We start from the raw sequence: 19,307 nt of genomic DNA, 5'->3' as shown, positions 1-19,307 counted from the left end.
TGAGCAATGCAAAATAGCTGCATAGATGATTGATGTTTTGCAAATGCACGGTAAGAGGTTGCACAGTAAAGTCAAAATGAAAATAATCGTGCAAAAAACAATTCCCAGGTGAATGTTTTGTTTTCAGTCCATTGGGAGAGGCATTTACAAAGTTCACAGAATGTATTTGTTCAGAGTCCTCTTTGTTTCCTGTTCCTTTCCTGGCCATGCCCATAGGTTATTTTCATGGAATAGAGTGAAGTTTCACTTTGCACCAGCCTGCTCTGTCACTGTCCCTCTGCGTGCCTGTATGAACAGTTCCCAGCTCCCTTTCTCTCCATGCCTGTTCAGCATGTTATAGACTCTCCTCCACCCTTCCAGCATCTCATTTCAGGCAGCATTTTTAGAGATGCATTTGTTGCTGCTTGATTTTTTTTTTAATTAATTTTAAATATGCTAATGAGAAAAAATGTCTAAAAACACTGGGTAAAATCTTTGTGCACTCAGCTGTTGAATGGTTTTCCTTGAGCTGCTATTGCTACAAAGAACATTGCTTACATAATCCTACATTGTTTGCAACTCATTTTCCACTTCTTTTCTCCTTGATAAAAAATTATATGAGGTCATACGTTCACAAAGATTGTATGAAATATGGCTTATCCTTTGTATGTGTTACAACATGCCAGGAAATGAAAATCAAACCTCCACTGGCCAGGTGAATCAGTGGTGGCTGGTTGTCTAGCAGGAAATGCCCGTCTTGCTTAGCCAATGGTTTTACATGTCATGGTCTTCTAACACAGCACAATCTTGGATGAAATATGGACATTCAAAGTCAAATGAAAGGGTTCAGTTGGGTTAAATAAAATAAACAGAAATTTCTAACAAAAACGTTGTACTAGAATGTGAAAAGAATAGCAGCAAAGACTTCTGGCCATATAGCCTGAGTTGGGAAATACTGGTTACTCTACTTGGTTCACTCATTCTTTAATTTACAATGGCTATATAACATAGGGGGGAGAAGTCTCATTTAAACAGGTTTGTCCTCCCATGGTCATTCAGATGCAGTGAAAAGGGACCATGACTTAATGATGTGTGGTTCAGAAAGATCAAATCTACATCTGTCAGCCTCCGTTCTTACCAGTCTGGTTTTGCTCTGTTTAGATTTGATTCCTACCCTTGCTGTTATCTGTTCCTTTTGATAAACTCTGCAATGAGAGGAAATGTTTTTTTTTTGCATAATTTTCAGGAGTCCTGTTTCCTATCTCAGATCTGAGAAATGGCTGGTAGCACTAAGACCCTTGGGAACTTATTTTTCTGGATGGAAACTAGATGAGCATAATGAGCCTCTCTGCAAATTCAATATTAGTTCTATACCTAAGGTCAAGGAGAAGTTAATGACCATTTTTTACATACCGAAATCAGTTATGAAACTGACATTACATTTCATGTTTCTGTCTTTTTTTTTTCTTAAAGAATTAATTTATATGAAATTGATTTAAACTACAAGGCATAAATATCATGACTCCCAGATTAGCATTTGAGAGAAACTGTCATCATTGTCACTTTTGCAATAGTTCTTTCCCAAATTTACAAGCACCTTTATTCCATTTCATGCTTGCTGTGCCTTTTTAGATACAAAGGTGATGAACAAGGCTGTAAGCTGGAGACTCTTTAATAATTTTTGCATTTTCTTTGTTTCTTTAATTAGCTGATTTACTCAGCTGATTGCACAGCTGTCTGGGCAACACCCCCCCAAGGGCCTGCCAACTGTTTCAGAGATATGTAGTGTACTCAGAAAAGGGAAATCTGTACAACGATTTGCATATATATATGCAGAAATAGTGGGAAGGAATGAGAAAGCTCAAAGGCAATTTTTGTATTGCTAATAAAAGAAATCATATTAAGGATGAGCTTAAAAAGCTTTCTCTTTTCAGTAATTTCTGGGAAAAGATTACAGTTTCATGGTAAATAAGGAACCAGTTCTCAGTTGGAGGGTTTTATTCCTGGGATTATTGCTGTGTTTTATACGTAGCTTTTGGAGATTTCAGAGATGTTCAGTGCTTGTTGTTTTTCCCCCTTTTATTTGGCAATAAGACTAGGAAAATACAGCAGTATGTATGAAGATCTGGTCTGTCTTAAAATGGTCCCCCAGACCTGAGCTTTGTAAAATGTTTACTTGTTCTTCATCTCCTTCCCACCACTCAGCTCTAGTGCCTTGTGTAAACTAGAGGACTTGTCTTTTATTTTCCCCAATTGTATCAATCGGAGCTATTCATTTTTCCCCCACTCTGATAAATTAATAAGCATCAGCAAACATGACACTGTCAAAGAGCCCAGAGCTGCCATAGTAACCAACCTCTGCAGAGCCCACTCTATACCCTCCATGAAGAAAAAGGGATATCACAAGCTCCATTGTTCAAAATAATGAAGTTTTCAAAAAACATGAAATGGGCTTAGAATCGTGCAATTCTTAAAAATGACCTTTTATTTATTTATTTATTTATTTTTTTCTGAGAAGCTTCATTCTAGAAACTTCCTTTGGAGAAAAAGATAAAAAAAAAAAAAAAAGAGAGAGAGAAACAGAAAGAGAAGAAACATGCCTCTAAAAAATTTGGGATATAAGAAGAATGCTAGAAGTTGTGAACTTCCCAAGAGCTGATGATAAATCAACTGGTGCAGACTGCTGGCAATTCAGAGCATTGGCTTTCCCCCCGGGGAATTTTCTTGCAGATTCCTGAGGTCTTTTCAGCAGTGATGGCTTGACAGGGATGGAAAAACAGCCTATAACTATCCAGCAGGGATGAGATGGTGAAAATCTGCTGGCTTGTCAAATAAACAGAATTCTTCTCTTCAGTAGTAGGCTCTTTACCAGCTGCCAAGGTATTGCCTGCCACCCATCTACAGAGGGCATGTAGGTGTCCTTTGTTTATTAGCTAGGAAAAAAACATCCTGGTCCCATGGCTGGGCAGACTCTGATCTGGGGGGCTGAAGCTGTTGGTCACACTGATTTTGGGGGCTGAAGCTGTGGCAATGCCAGCTTGCATGACGTCCCCTCTGCTGCCTGCTGCCAAGGCAGGACATCAAAACCAGACTGGTTTAAGGTTGTGGACCCAGGTTTATGGCTGTTCAGAGAGGGAGCAGCAAGGGTGGCAGGGTGCAGGACAGCCAGCTATAATGTGGAGATGAGTGTAGGATGAAAGACAGATGTCCCTGCCTTCTATGTCGTGCTGTCCAGCAGCAAAATGGTTAATGGCGGTGGAGCCCCTTCTGCAGGGTTTAAATAATTAGTTCTCAGAGTTCACACCCTATTAAGCCAAAGGGAGGAAGTTCACACCTCTCCTGGTGGTATTGTTCTGGTGGGGCTGGCTGCATCTCCGATAGCGCAGGGGTTTGTCTGGGGAAGGTTATCTTCGCTGCCAGAAGGGGCAGAAAGAAGAAACTTCATTTATGGCAGAGGAAGAAAGCCGTGCTGCTGCACAATAGAGTAAAGCCTCTGGGAAGATTGTAATGCTGTGGGTTCCAGGAGTTTTTTTTTATGGATGGATTTATTATTGTTATTATTTTTTTAACTGTCCTTTCTACTTTCACTCAGGCAAAAGATTCTGCTGCTTTGCATAGCACAAAGTGCGTGTTGTATGATGTGACTTCTAAAGATCTTGTGCATCAAACACTATTTACATTCAAGTCTGCGGTGTACAGAGCAGCATCTTGGGGGGCAGCACACTGTGCAATGCTGAATCCCCTGTCAGTGATGCTTCTATAGGCACAAGAAGTCTCTCGGTGCTGGGGATGGCTCTTGGGACCCCACTGCATGCCAGGCAGGTTAACAGAGAGCCCTTTGGCACGCCTGTGATTCGCCATGCTGCTGAGGGAGATGAATCTTAAATCTGCTTTAAACTCTGTAGCGAGGTCATAAAAGCAGGGGAGCACTGTGGGTCAGAAATGTTGACACAAAGGATGTGCTCGGTTCCCGTGTCAGCGATGGTTGTGTTCCCTTTCCCTTCTAATCCCCTTGTGATGCCTGACTTTGCTGACATAGCTAGTGCATGATTTACTTTTCCTTCTTATTTCTTTGTTATTTTTTTCTGCTGATTTAATGAGCTGAAATCAGATTGCTAAAGGATAAAGCTCTCTCCTACAAGAACTCTGTATTCCAATGTTAGTTTTATAGAAGACTCCTCTAGCTAGACCTCAGCTGTGGCCCACAGGGACTCAAGGAACTCAGATCAGATGCTGCCCCTTGTGATCCTGAAGTGACCATAGAAAAGTCAACATCCTGAATTCCCTAGGCTAATTTGCAAATGGACGCATTTGAGCTGCACATTAACAAGCTAGTGCTCATTTAACATCTTTTTCATTCAGTCATGGTGACCTTTCCTCTAGACCAAAGGAGGAGAAATGCTTCAGGTAGAAAAGGGGGCCGGTCACTATACATTTGTATACAGATCAGGGTAGACCCCCTTTGCCTTTCTGTGGTGTTGCTACTTTGTCAGACGTGCTGGAGCATTTGTATTATAAGGAGAGAAGCAGGGTTTATGCTGGCAGTGAAAGCAGTGGTTGGCCCAGCTCCAAAATTCACAACTTTTTTTGCATGTACACATTACAGTTTTAGGGAGCTGTCCCAGAATAAACACTTGCCTGGGAAATAATTTCCCATCCCACCCTAACCTTCCCATCACTTTTCCTACAGTAGAATTTGCAAAGCCAAGTCTTTTTAGTCAAAAATTTAAGGCCAACTGATAGTAAGTGGGAAATTATTCTTGAATTCTTATACTTTATGGGTGAACGCTTCTTGCATGCACAAGAGCCCATTAAGGCAGTGCTGAGGCCACAGCCACGTGTTGGTTTCCTGTGTGGGAATTCTTGTACACATAAGTATGTGTATGTCCCATGTCATGGGATGTCTGTGAGTTGGCACTGGGTTAGGATGCATACTGTGTACAGAGATGCAGCAATTTGTATCGTGTGTGTGTGATGACCCATGGAATAGGAATATGATATTCCTATAGGAATATTTTAAGAGATTTTTTTTGGACAAAACATATAATAACCTTTTCACACAGAAACCATGAAAATATAATTAAGGCTTGTTATTTGCCAATGTGGCCACCTCAGTTCTCAAGGGACTATATTCCTGTGGTGGAAAACAAGGTATTACATGGTGTGATTCCTTCAGTATTACTCCCTGGATGTAGCTAAAGGAACCAACCACAGTTTGAATTTTATGTGTTTTGGTAAGAGACAGGGAGGACACAACAGTCAGGTCTGTGATGGAAATTTCATGAAAAAGAGGCTGACTCTGCTCCCTCCCTCCCAAGAGGGCTAGGAACACATCACTGTGAGGTCTAGGATTGTTTTTTTTTCCTTTATGAAAATATTTACTGGTTCTCTTCTACATTCCTCATGCAGTCTAAACAACGCTGAAGCCAAGGAGAGCTGCGTTTTGATTATGAACTTTTTAAGCTTTTTTAGAGCTGAGCTGTGAAACTGCTGGTTAAAAAACAAAACCAATTTTTTATTTATTTATTTATTTTTATTTTTTTAAATCATGGGTTCATTTAGGGTATGTCTAAACTGAGGCCATTTTCTCTTCAGCTGTAAAATTTCTCATGCCAAAATTTTTCAGCTCCCGAGGCTGTCTGTAACTGTGAAGGCTGTGGATGTGCACCCTCATCTTCTTTGGGTAGTTGAAAGGTACTATTCCCCACAGCCTTTGGAGCTTGCTGTTGTCACCAGTACTGTCCCCTCTCTATTCACCAGCCAGGGTAGCAGCTGTGCACTCTTTCTCTAAGGCTGGTTCGTTCATTTTGGTTGAAGTGGGTCTGGGCACTGGCCCTGGCACTGGGCAAGGGTGGGGTCACCAGTAGTAGAGCGACAAGCATCTGGTTATCAGCCACCAACCTTTTCCCCGTCAGAGCTGGTTGCAGCATCCCCACCTGCTCAGGCTTGTGGGAGAAGCTGCCTGGACCCATGGAGATCACCTGGTCCCTTAAAATGCCATGACTAGCAGCCAGCATCTGAGGGGATGCTTTGGCCATCAGTAGCTAGAACAAAGTGATTTTAGGAGAAACTAGGAAAGTGAAAGGAGAGTTGGGGAAATGTATTTCTTCTGATACAGCCACAGACTTGAGGAATTCACAATTGCTCAAACAAATGTATTTTTAGCATTCATTACTGCCTTCTGGCATTGCAACATTCCTGCCTAACTCCTGTTCTGAGTCACGTTCAGCACATCCATACCCTGAATGCTTCATGCCCCGCAGCTCTGGGAGGAGGAAGTCTGGGACTACAAGGGAAGGGGCTGCACAGAGCCCCTGGCGTGGCTGTATGGAGTAGGTTGCCTTGAGAAACCATGGGATAGGAAAGCAAGGGCCACACAAGGCTTTTGAGGCTGGAACTCCAGTTATGGTTTTACTGGGTTGTTATTTTTCCAGCAGTGTCACAATCATATTTTGGTTTTATCTGGCTTTGAAGGCTACTGTGATTTAACCCCAATTATAAATGTTTTGTGTTACAACTAGAGATTAACCCAGTGTTTTCAGCATTCACCCTGATTTTCAGAGGTTGGCTGGTGAAATGGTGTCAGCAATGCCACTAGTCCAAATTTGCATCAGATCTCTGTTTTCTTTTGATAGTGGATTAAAAAAAAAAAAAAAAAAGAAAAAAAAAAAAGCCTTGAATATTGAAAACCTCTGTTATTGAATACTGTGTTATAATACCTTGAATACTGTGTTGACAAAATGCCTTTTTTTTTTTTTTTTTTTTTTTTTTCTCTGTTTATAATTGCATCTGTATTACTTCTTAAAATTATTTTTTAATGGTATAACCGTGCAGGGAGAAAGAAGAATTGCAACCTCTATGACATAGCAATATCACCCTGCAGATACCCTGCAGTAAAAAGAAAATAAATCCATATCCTTAGAGTTCAAGAAGAGTCTAAAAGTACTTTTCTTCTAAGCTGCTGGATGTTGCTGGAGGTTTAGACTGACTTTACCTGCAGCAGACTGAACAAGCCAGATCTCATGGCACCTGTTACCTGTATCAGCTCAGCCGTGGCAACCTGGCTGTGTCTAAAGGTTCAGGATGGGCTCAGGACAGCTTTGGTGAAGGTGGCTGATGAAGCTGGGATTGGCGAGCTTTTCCACTTCAAGAATGCTTTTGTTGTTACAGCTGCTATGGACAAGTCATTTCACGTGTAGAAAAAGAACAATTATAAATGAGAGCGGTGGTTGTAAGAAAAGTCACTTCTGTGTTTCATTGAGTCTTACCTGACTTCCCTGTCATGTGTCACATTTCAGAATGGCTGAGGCTAGCTGTCCCCCCACCAAAACGTAGTTTTACACTCTCAAGATACATCTGCTTACAGTACAGAAGTCTGATATGTCCCTCCAAAGGTGGTCCATGTTTCTTAAGCTATAGATAAACTGGTATCTCTGATTCAGACCCTTCCACAGTTTACATGTCTGATCTAAAACTTTTTGCTTCAAAGTCTGCCAAAACTCGTTGGTGTTATGTGGTGTTAATTGAGCTAAGTTACAGGTTTCTCTTATTGTGCTATACATGAATAATCTTCAATAGACTGTCTTCTGTTATCATTTGTTTTTGGAGATAATTTTCATGGATACTGGTGGTATTTGAGATTGAGATCACTGCTTACATAGAATTTTCCAAGGTTGAGATGAGGGATAAATCCAGTTATTTTTTTTTAGTCTGAATTGACCTTCTGCAAGAAAATGAAAATAAAGGGATGTCTGTTTTTCATTCTTCATGAGTCATTAAGTCTTGTTATAAGATATAGAAAAGATGGGAGTTTCCTTAAATTGCACTTCTTTATCAGGAATAACACAGCAGCAGGAATATACTTATTCAATACTACATTTTAGTGCTTTGGTAAAATAAGGTATATAGAAATCTGTCCAAAACCACTTGATGACTTAATTAGAAAGCTAAATTTGGAACCATGTTTGTTGAACAGTCATTGTGTTTGCCATACTGCTTTGGGCTTCTTGTGATTAGAACATACCCACTTCCAATACGTTCTTTCTTTCTTATTTTAGCAATTCATCAAAATGAAGAAAACAACAGTCAAGAAAAGAGAGGGCTAGAAGACCTCAAGGATACCTCTGATGCTCAGGTAAATGTATAAGATTAACAGCATCTCAGGGACTTTTTCAGATCTACAAGCTGAAGGATCTGTTTCTGATGGCTCTTTAGCACTGGGAAATGGATTTCCCTCAATGTTCTGAGTGGGGAGCCCATAGGAAGCAGAAAGTCTGCTGGATCATGTCATATGCGACTATTTAGAATAAGATTGATGATCACCCTGGGAATTAATCTCATGATGTTGAAATCAGACAGCATTTTTAAACTTTCTCTGCTCTTTCTAGATAATACACATAGTATACACCAGATGTGAAAATAAAATGAGATGTGTTTAAGAGGCAAGGGCATATGACATTTTGATTGAAATTTAATCACTGTAAGTAGACATGCAATAAAATGAGGATACTTAAGAGTCACTTGAGTATAAGCAACAACCTTTTTTCTTTCCTTCCCTAACTGCCCTCATTTACAACCAAAGCATGCTTCTAGATATTATTCAGAAGAAATTTAACTACATCTTGAGTATTTTACTGTGGGATTTCTTACCCCTCTTGATTCTGTGAATCTTTTTTGATTAATCTTCAGTTCATTCAGTCATTTAGTTCATGCATCCAAACGGTGCAAGTATAACTATATTAATCATTGTACTGATACTGATTATTGTTTCTACTTTAAAATTGATTTATCTAATTTTTGTCTTTTTTTCTTCTGTGCCTCTTGAAAATCTTATATTTTCCACCAGTTGTCACCTTTTCTTCTCTTGACACATACAGCTTGTTGTTCCTGTCTCTGATTCCTCTCTTTACGTTTCACCAGCTATGAGGATTTTTTGTGAGAGGCAGGATTTGCAGTGATGCCTGAGTAACACCATTCTAATGGGTACAAGCCCTGCACCCATGTCAGCGATACCTGCATCTTTCTAGAGGTACAGGCTCTCTTGAGCACTGTGAGTGCAGAAGAGACTGCAGACACCTTCTGTAGCAGACCTGGATCATGGCAGACACCTTGAGGGTGCAGGCACAAGAGCTGGAGACCATGTGGACATACCTCTTGTATCAGCCTGGAACTGGAAGTTTAGCATACTCTTCACAGTAATACTTGAGCAAGGTGTTCAGAAATGACCTTTGTTTTTCTGTTCTTAAGTCACTAATCTGTTTTGAAAAGAAAAAAGTGCCCTAAGGCATGAAATTTTTGTTACATGACTGATTCCTAAATGATATCAGTGTGACAAAGAGGGTCAGTCCTCTTACACTTGTGTGTGCACTGACATCACTGCAAAAAAATCTGGCTTACCATTTTCTTTTCCATGTTTCATAAATGCTCTGTTTTACTTGATGTTTGTAATTATTATTTTGAGGAAACACTTGTTTGCATTTATATAAGATATATGAAAGGAAAGACTACAATGTGTGCTCAAAGCTCGTAAGTAGACAGCTAGTAAGATTGCTTAGGCAGATGACCAAAAAACCATAAGAATTAATTGTTGGTATTGCTTTGCTCAGCTCTTATTTGGTTGTAAATCAGCTTCTAAAATTTGCAAGAATTTGAAACACATTTAAAATTAATTATTAATTGAGCAGTTAACAAAAGTGTTGAAGTGATCACCTGAGAAGAGAGCAGTGACATTGTCAAAGCAACTGTAGCTCTACTTTGTTTGTCAGTCTCATAAAAATGACATTCTGCAGACACTGAATACAGTTTGGGTTAAGGGTGTGAATGATTTTTTCACTTTAGCGAGACCATGCAAGTGACTTGGAGCAAAGCAAATGATCTGTCTAGACAGTGGTGTACAGATTTTAGTTTTCAGGTTGATCAAAGGTGAAGCCTGTAATAATTACATTGTTTGCAAAAGATGCAGACAGAGTACAGTGGGGAAAAAAATCTCTTCTATTAGCAAAGTTTCAGGGTGTGGTGCTTGCTCTAAACTCTGCTCTGTTGAACACAGAATTGACGTACCTTGGAGTTAGGTTACAAAACTGGTAGAAGTCTGGAAAAAAATCTGTACACAGACTTTTGACAGTGAGCATGCTATAAGCACTGTACCATCCTGTCATCCTAGGGATGTCTTCCTTCACCTCCATATCGCTGCTAGTATATTCATTTATGGCTTTTGCAGAGGAAATATTTTCCAGGGAATGGGCTGAAACATAAAATGTATTGTCAGCATCTTTCCATTTCCAAACTCAGTCGTGACTAACTCATTTTCTTTACCTTATTCCATTTCAAATATTTCATAAAAATCTTTAATTATAGTAGTTTTGTGCTGTGAATAGTAGTAAAGCCTCACTATAAAGCTTCTACATTCTTCTATCATTCAGGAAGTTAAAGCCAGTAAAACACGCAATTTCATAATTTTCACCTTCTCATACTTGCATCTCTGTTGATATACATGAAACAGAGGACTAAGCACAAACATTTGAGCATGCAGGATTTTGGAGGTTGTGTGCCTACACAAAGCAAGGATTGCAATTGCACTTTACAAGTAGGATTTCTGGTGTTTACCCTTTTGCCTAGCAGCTTTTGAGGTATTGCTTGAAAATTATATTGAAAAGTGAAAATGACCAGTAATATGAGAGTAACAGTATCTTCCCAACCAGATTTTAGAAGCTGTCATCAATTAATTAGTTGAGTTGGATGGTTTCTTATATTATTAAGCAGAAAGATTTATAGTGGAAAGTCAGTATAATTGAGGAAAATGGAATTAAGAGTGAGGGATTTGTATTTTTATTCTTAATTATGAAAAAGCATATTTAGACTTCTGTGTTTTAAGTGTTATTTACTCCCAGAGCCAAATATGTACACTTAACTTGATACTACCCTAGCTTTCTCAGAAAATTTTAGTTGACTTTTTATCCTCCAGCAACCCAATGTAATAAATGTATTTTTCTCATTCTTTACAATTCTTTAAATTAAAAAATAGCTGGGGTGATGTCTCTACTTGGTGGTTATTTGAAGCAGGAGGATAACAGGATTCTTCAAAGAAATTCTCAGTTTGAATACAGGCAGTATCTGTGGCAGGGATAACAGGCTTCTATCTAGTGTTACTTCTTCCATGGGATGTTCACCCATGTAGAAAGCAATCGTATGTTCTGCCTGAACACACAGTGAAAGGGGGTGAGGAGCACATGTTCAAAAGTAGCCTTTCTCTAGGATGTTTCCTCCACTTGAACATCCTGAAGCCAGTTGTTCCCTCCAAAGTGAAATCCATCTTCCTCAGCTTAAAATAAGAGTTTTAGCCTTTAGGCTTTGCTTCACAGGCTGGATATCAATACTTGTTCAGCAGACTGAACAGGGCATTCCTGTTGGATATCCACCTGACATTTGAAGTATGGGAACCTCTAACCATCCATGCTTCTTGTAGATCATGGTCTGAATTCTCTGGGTGCAACGTAAAGGTATGAAAAGTGCCCCTACAGTAGGTATAGCCCAAATCCAGAGAGGCTGCAAATCTTTATAGTCCCAAAGTCATAACACTTTTAGTTGTCCTTAGCCTACAAGCCTGCGGGGATTACAGTGCACAGATGTTACACTTTGCTAGAAACATCCATAAGCCATGAAATAAGCAAGCTTGGCTCTAGCTGATGTACCCAAATCAGCGAAATCTGTGATAATGTCCTAGACTCCCTGTGTATATTACTGGAGAAAAATGTGAGTTTTAGGAAAGAAATAATTTGGCTATTTTTAAACATACTGTAGAGTTAAATAAATAAAAATATTGCCCTTCGTAGGTACCTCTTCTATATTGATTAAAGAGAGTCTGGACAACTAGTTAATTGTATTCTTCTACATTTGATAAAATCCATCTCACTCCTGATCTGCAGGTGATAAGTGTGCCAAAGCTGGCTAATAAATCCATATCCTTGATTTGGGACATCAGGAGCTAATCTCATAAAAAATTTAAGGATCTTCAAGTCTGGCACTGCAATTCCTTTTTTTTTTTTTTTTTTTTTTTTTTTGGTGGATTTCAGACCTTCGCACCAGTGCTTAGGTTCCTTAAGTGAAAAGGTTGGGTGCCTCAGGGGGTTGGAGATGAAGCATAGGATATGTGAAGCACAGGCTGTATCCCAAATCTTTTCCTTCTCCAGAGTACAAGTCACTGATGCAGGATTGTGAGGAGATTCATCCAGACTGGAGGAATGTAGGCATGTAAATTTTTTCTTTCAAATAATTTAGTAAGGATGATTCTCTGGATTCAGTAGGAAAACCTATTTATTTATTTTTCCATCAGCATTAAAGCAGTTACTCAGAAAGTGGATTCATTACCCTCCCCAGCTGAAGAACTTTTAATCCACGTTTCCATTTTCCTTGGAGAAAACAGCAGACTGTAGGATCAATAGCTTGGATGGGCACTCACACACCTTCAGCTGTCATGGACAGGAGTTTCTGCAGGCTGGAGGATCAGGGAATGAGAGGCACGATAGGGTGGTGGTCAGTACATCCTTGGGTTTTGGTCCTGACTGGCAAGATGTTTTATGAATTTTTGAGAAAACACTGATTCAGTAAAACTCAGGATAAGTAGAAGAAAGACAAGTGTGGATGATAAAGGTTTATTTGCATATTGCCTCTGAAATCATATAGTGATAACATAGCTGTGCCACATGCCAAGGCATATGCAGTGCTATCAGGAAACATCTGGGCTAATACAAGCTGTGCAATATCAAGCCAGGTCTCAACACAGAGGCTATATCCACGACCAAATCATGGATAGTAATATTAGCCACTGACTTTGCAGTGAGCAATTTAGCCTGTCAGCTGACTTTCTGAGGGATGGGTCTGTTATACCTGTGTGCAGTCAGGAATCTGAATTTATATATACAACATTTTTATAAAACAACCAGTGATGCATGCTATGGTGAAATGTTATCAGCATAGCTTGTATAACTGTCAGAATATTAGCTTAAAAATAGTTCTAGTGTAGTTTTTAAAGTAAATAAGTGTAGTGTAGATTTTAAAGTAAAAAAGTTTCCATCCTAAACAGAATTGGACTATATAATTTGTTTTATGTAGAATACAAAAATATGGTGCAACTTTCTTTTAACTCTTACAACTTGCATACATCAAAAAATTGGTGGAGCTGGAGCACTGGGAGTCGCAGCCTGTTATTTTTAGGAGTGACTGTGTTGAGCTTCATTCTTTTTCCAGGGCTGTTCCTGGCTAACTTTCCCATGAGTTTTTAACCTCTTGCGCTTGTTCTCTGATGTAACAGGAAACAGGCTGACAGGAACAAACAAAACACAGCATATCAGTCGCACACATAGTAGCACTTGATTTAGTTAGCCCTGCCTTCGTTCCTCCAAAGTAGACACATTTGGAGGTTCAGATGTGCCTCAGCTCTTCTTGAGTTTTTTCTTAGGGAGCAGCGATCACTTTGTGTTCAGTAAGCGGCACAGAGTTCCAGCAAATATGATCAAACAGATACGTTTCTTTTAAGGTTGAAATTTTGTGGCAGTGCCATGTCCTGGGATTGTGGATTTAAGTATCTGTTTGCTCTTTCTCCCACCCTTAAGGCAGGGGTTTTGTGCAAGCTTCAGGAAAGAGATGACATTGGACGGATTGAGCTAGTCCAGAAGCTGGCACGAGAAAACTGTCAGTTTTTACAGGCGGATAGAAAACAACCAGAGAAGACTGAACAAGTAAGACATTTCTTGTTTGGGTTTTCGTGTTTGTTTCTGGTAGGGGAGGGAGATTTAGGTCAGTAAACTGAAATAGCAAAGCTGATGGTCAGATTCCAGGACACACATTAGTCATGGGGCTACAGCTGTTCTCTTCTGTCATTTACATTTCTCCGAAGTGCATTGAATTCAATAATTGTCAGCACACTTAAGTTATTATGTTGTCAGTAACAGTCAGTTACTATTATTAATACCTTATGTGTGATGAAAAAGCAGATTATTTCAGGATGCTTAACACCAAATTGTTGTTACTGATTATGAAATTTTTGTCCTTTTTAGGATGTGTTTATATAACACATAAGGTATATGAGTGTTTAAAGTATTTAATTTGTCTTAAAGAAAATTGCTTTGCTGCCTTTGAAAGAAACATTGGCTGGAGCTTTTCAGTGTGAATTAAAAAGGATAGGGAATTCAGCACTTTCTTAAAAAAAAAAAAAAAAAAAAAAAAAAAAAAGCCAAAAGTTATACCAAAGAAAACAGTATTCTCTTTAGTACTTCTGAAAGCACTTACTCAAATGTTAATAACTGGATTTGAAAATGCAGTAAAACATGACTACTCTGCTTATAGCACAACATATCCTAATTTTGTTCTCCTGCTAAAGATTTCTATTCTGATTGCATATTCAGCTAAAGGTGCCAGGCTAATAACTGCAAGAAACAACAAAAATCCTACCTTGTCCTTGTGTATCTTGCTGTAATATATATTTAATTTCTTCCATTTTCTACTTGCTGGACAGCAGAAGAAAGACCCGTGCTTTAGAAAAGAATTACTTTTCAGCTCCTCTGCTAGCTCCTTCCTACTGAAGTAAGGCTGGACAAAGGAAAAAGAGAAAGATGAAATCTGATTTCGGGGCTTCACGCAGTTCTGTTCAGCAGTGCATAAGGTCTAGTCTCATGTAGTTTAATATGTAATTGTATCAGTAGGTGCGCACAAGGGAGGAGAGTAATTAGCCAGGCGCAAATCCCTGAGATTGAATTGTTCCTCAGCTGATTCACTAGCCGTGGACAGCTGGCAGAATTTCCATATATCTATAAACCGTATCAGCAAAGTGCAATTAAAAGTTTAGGAGCTTAAGCAATGAAGATTTTAAGCCAGGAAAGGTTCCTAATTGTGTTTTGGGATTTTGAAGCAAGATTACAGGCTTTGTGGGCAGAGGGGAGAGGGGTATATTGGGACTGATAGTCCAAAAATTCAGTAGTGTTTTTGCTGCTTACTCCGGTCACTGCAGAGGGTGGTGGGGTGTCAGCTGTGGTTTTGCAGCTATGCAGATCACAGCACAGCTCTAAAAATGGAAAGGAAAGAGGCACTCAGCTTTTCTTCTCATTTGAAAAGTATGATGCTTCGCAAAAGCTGCTATTTAGGACATGAATGGCTCCAGTTTAGCAGCAGCTCAAGCAAGCTGCTCGTATTCTTACTGTGTGGTATAATGCAGAAGTTATTGCTCTTGGGCAATTATGTGCCTTTAGACCTAGGAGTACAAGGAAATACAAAAGTTGCCTGAGAGCCTTTACAGTCCAAGTAGAGGTCATTCCTCATATGCCCTTTATTTCTAGCTGGGGAGCATCTTACAGCTAGCACTGGCAATAAGAAGTTTCAGTGTGTTTCCCCCACCTTGTTCTACACTTTGCTGGCTGTGGTGATGTGATTGTTACCTACTGGCCTGGCAGCCCATGCCCAGCTGTGAGAGAGGCTTGCAGCCCTCAGAGTGGGGGCTAAACCCCCAGCTCACTGATTTTGTTAGGAATATACACTAGAAAGGCACTTTTGAATGCGTCACAGGCTTCTCAATTTAGCTTACTCAAGTAAAAGTAATTTACTGCTGCTGGGAGAAAAAAAAAAAAAAAAAAGACCTTGCTGTGGTGGGGGCAGTGGGAGCTCAGGTCATGGATGTTCAGGAAGATGTGAGCGTCCATCCCTTCCTCTTCCTCCCTTCCCATCCGAGAGCTGCTCTGGTGCATGTGGCAGGACTTGGCTCTGGGCAGAGTTTGCTCCTGCAGGCAGCTGTTCCTGCTCTTCTCTGAGGAGCAGAGCAGCAGGTTACTGCTGGGAGTGCTGCCTGTCTGTGGGCTTCTGGAGCTCCCCCCCCCGAGTCCTGCTGCTGCTGGAGTGATGGCAGATTCATTGGCATCGGCTTACTGCCCAATCCCTGGTGCTCAGTCAAAATGTTAGAGGAACAACACGTTCAGGGTGTGGTGTCCTTACAAACTGATGCATAGCATGCCCATCTTTTTTTCTTTTTTAAAAAGCGCTTAGCTTTCTCTTAGATTGCTTTCTCAGAAACACAGGGTAATGCACGCTCCCTATAGGCAGTAAAACAGAGCCTCTTGGCATGTTCTCCACAGGACCCTCATTTCTCAGCAAGCATCTCTGTGCTAAAGCTTTCACCAGCGTTCCCTCCCGGTGAGCTCAAGCTGTGCTTTCACGGATGGTCTGCCTTCCTCAGAGGGCTGGCATTCGCTCTGTAAATGCAATGCACGAGCATCCCGCGGGGCCCCTTGTTCAGCACAGCAGGAGCCAGCCGGCTAGGCCTGGGCCTAAAACTGCTGTTTCCTAGATGGCCAAGGGGGAATTGGAGCTCAAAATGGAGTTTTGATTTGTTGTCCACTGGGAATATGTGATAGAATAATATAATTACTTTGGTTGGAAAAGATATTAAGATCACCAAGTCTGACCAGCTGCCTAACACTACCAAGTCCATCACTAAACCATGCCCCTTAGTGCCATATCCACACATCTCTTAAACGCCTCCAGAGAAAATGACTCCACTGCTTCCCTAGGCAGCCTGTTCCAGTGCCTAACCACCCTTCCCGTGAAGAAATTCTTCCTGATATCTAATCTAAACCTCCCCTAGCATAACTTCAGGCTGTTTCCTCATGTCATAATGTGAAAAGGAAATGTCTGATGTGAAAAGGAGAAAATAAAATAAAAAAAAAGAACCTTGAGCACAGGGTTAAAATTCTGAATATGTATACTTCAAGTCTAGGTGGACTATATTCCACACCTCTCACTCATGCAAAAATGTCAGAAAGATGGAATTGTGGCTCTTCTCTTGCTACCCACTGTGTTTCTAAAACAGGTCTTTTCAGACTAGTACCTCTCAGGTTTTTCTGTCAGCTGAAGAATGTGGTGCCCAATGAATCCAACAGCTTTTTCCTATAAAATGCATGAGGTATGGAGCTGCTTGGGGAAAGGAACCTTGTCTGTCTTTGTAGCATTGAGTGTGATGGGGATTTAGTCTGTGGCAGGGCTGGTAAGCCCTCATGTGGCTCCAGTAACTAATGACTAACTTCACCTGAATCTGGGAACAGGGCTTCTTGACTCATGTAGGAAAGGTAAATGACAAGTGGGGAGTCAAAAGAAACTAGTCTTCCTACAGTGCAGAGGCTTTGGAGCAGATATACCTATGTTTTTCACACAGATATACCTGTGTTTTTCAAGGTATGGTGCTGGGGGCTGTGGTATGTGTCCTACAATGGGCAGGTGAAATATTCATTGTTTTGGGCTGCTGGTTCAGAATGAGGTGAAATACAATTATTTTTTTTCTCAGAAAAAAAAAAAAAAAAAAAAAAAACAGGTGGTCTGGGAGAGGGGAAGTGTGTCAGCTGGGTGGTTAACAGGAGGAAACAGCTCTTTTAGGAGTTACGGTGGCAGAGATAACAGATTCCTTGGGCTTGGATGTGTTCTGGAGGGCATAAAATGGGGTGTATATATATGCTGATTTTGTACGTGCTTACATTTTTACTTCATACTTTAAACACCCAAGTCAGAAAGTCCATACTGTTTTAGGTTTGTGGTATGTGCTATCTTTTTTTTTTTTTTTTTCTCTATAATTTAAAAAAATTTGTCCACAAGATCTATTGTATGTGAACTGCTTATTTTTTTCTGGCACTGCAAGCTTGTTATGAGCAGGTTAGACAGGTATATTGGAATTTGAGACACTTCTGCAGCACAGTGCCAAACTCCTCTCTGGTGAATATACCGTCTGCAAAATTCTCTAACTGTAATAGTGCTTACAGACTTGCTGAGTAAAACAAAAACTAATTTATGGTGACTTTTTCCCGTTCTCACTTGTTAATGTGTTAGAATAAGGTTCCTAATTAAGGCAATGAACCTACCATATGTGTTAGGTTTCCTAAACTTCAGTTTTTCTAATGAGTAAATAGTAGTAAATAAGCTTCTAAATAGGCAGATCAGCTTCTTTGAGATGTCTCATTCCCACAAGGTAAAAATGTGTTGATAACCTTTTTATTTTATTTTATTTTATTGCCTAAGATGCACAGAAGTTATTTTAATTTCAAATGTGGGCTAGACTAAAAATAACTATGCAAGCCTGCAGTTGTAATTTTATCATTACAAGCAAACTGTGCTCACAAGCCTGGGAAAAATGAAAATGGGATATTTGTATTTTTATGTAATCTAAATATTTCATTCCTTTTAAACGATTGCTTTGACAGAAAATAGATGAAAAATCTGTATTGAAATATTCAGCTACAAAAAGTCTACTTTTTTTTTTTTTTTTTTGAGAAGCTAACTTCTGTGTTAGCATAAATTATAATATAGAAAACAAGCTCTGTACATAAAGCTATTTGAAATAATTTGTCATTGCTTTTTGGTCAAGTGTACATTTGAGATCCATATGCATCTACATATATCTTCTTTTGGACCTTCTTTTAAGCAACTACAGTCTCACTTTTGTAAATGCCTTTGTAAGGGACTCGATGCTATTTGTACAGTATTTCCAGTTATTAATTCAATGAAGTGTCGCACTGATTAAGAAAATCCCATCTGTTTATAAAGTCAGTCTCTTAACAAAACTGTAAAAGTGTTGTAAACATCTTTTCACCTCACCAACATGGGGAAAATATTCTCTAGGTTATACTATTGTTTTCATAGGCAGATGAAAATTTCAAATTGACACTAATGTTCAAAGAAAATTTAAGATTCTCTAAGTGTAGAAGCCAACTGAAGAATAAAAATCCATTTATTCAGCTGAATAAATTACATTCTTATCTGGGGCTATTTCAATACTTCAGTGCATTGGTGGGGAGGGAAGTGTTTCCTAAATCTGGTAATCCCTTTACTGATTAATGTATGTATTAATAAGAGTTACATGCTGTTTAAAAGTATGAACATACATACAGCTTGAAAGTATTGATTCTGTGACTTAGTGAATTCAAGATGAAAGAGCTATACCATAGCAAGGCAGGTACATTTTCAGAAGGACAACAGATATTTAAGGACAGTTTTGTTAATTTACTGGGCACTAACTTTTGTAATCAGCGGTCTCATTAAGAAGACGGATGATTTGCTCACTGAAGCAGGTTCGTGGTTGGGCTGAGGCTGTTAAAAGGCTTACAAAAGGAGATTAACGATTTAGAGCCTGGGGTTGTACAGATTACTCACAACTGAAGAATTCTTGAGGAAATTCCAGACATGAGGCATCAAGGTTATTTTAGGGTGCACCTATCTGTCCAGCTGGAAGCTTGCAAAGCAAGGAGAATGAATGTCAGGACATGCCCAGAGCTGCAGTGGTCATTAGCCTGGCAAAGCAA

At 39.6% G+C, this 19,307-nt stretch overlaps 1 protein-coding gene and 1 long non-coding RNA gene across 3 annotated transcripts in view; one reads left to right on the top strand and one right to left on the bottom strand.

The window, feature by feature from the left end:
- The window catches only part of RAPGEF5 (Rap guanine nucleotide exchange factor 5), a 158,445-nt gene that overhangs the window by 57,157 nt on the left and 81,981 nt on the right, over window positions 1–19,307 (top strand). The window contains exons 8-9 of one of the 2 annotated variants that reach the window (XM_035316607.1): window positions 8,037–8,113; window positions 13,590–13,715. In XM_035316607.1, the coding sequence (XP_035172498.1) occupies window positions 8,037–8,113; window positions 13,590–13,715 (203 nt within the window). The remainder of the gene's footprint in view (window positions 1–8,036; window positions 8,114–13,589; window positions 13,716–19,307) is intronic. The other variant, XM_035316608.1, reaches the window with a different exon arrangement.
- LOC118161348 overlaps window positions 12,274–19,307 on the bottom strand; it is a 14,154-nt gene continuing 7,120 nt past the window's right edge. Inside the window, exons 2-3 of the long non-coding RNA XR_004747960.1 lie at window positions 14,428–14,565; window positions 12,274–13,296 (exon numbers count right to left, since the gene is read on the bottom strand). This is a non-coding gene — a long non-coding RNA (uncharacterized LOC118161348). The remainder of the gene's footprint in view (window positions 13,297–14,427; window positions 14,566–19,307) is intronic.

Source organism: Oxyura jamaicensis, chromosome 2, assembly GCF_011077185.1.
Source record: "Oxyura jamaicensis isolate SHBP4307 breed ruddy duck chromosome 2, BPBGC_Ojam_1.0, whole genome shotgun sequence".
Lineage (NCBI taxonomy): Eukaryota > Metazoa > Chordata > Aves > Anseriformes > Anatidae > Oxyura > Oxyura jamaicensis.
The sequence above is the reverse complement of the archived record's forward strand: the minus strand, read 5'-3'. Positions and strand labels throughout refer to the sequence as shown.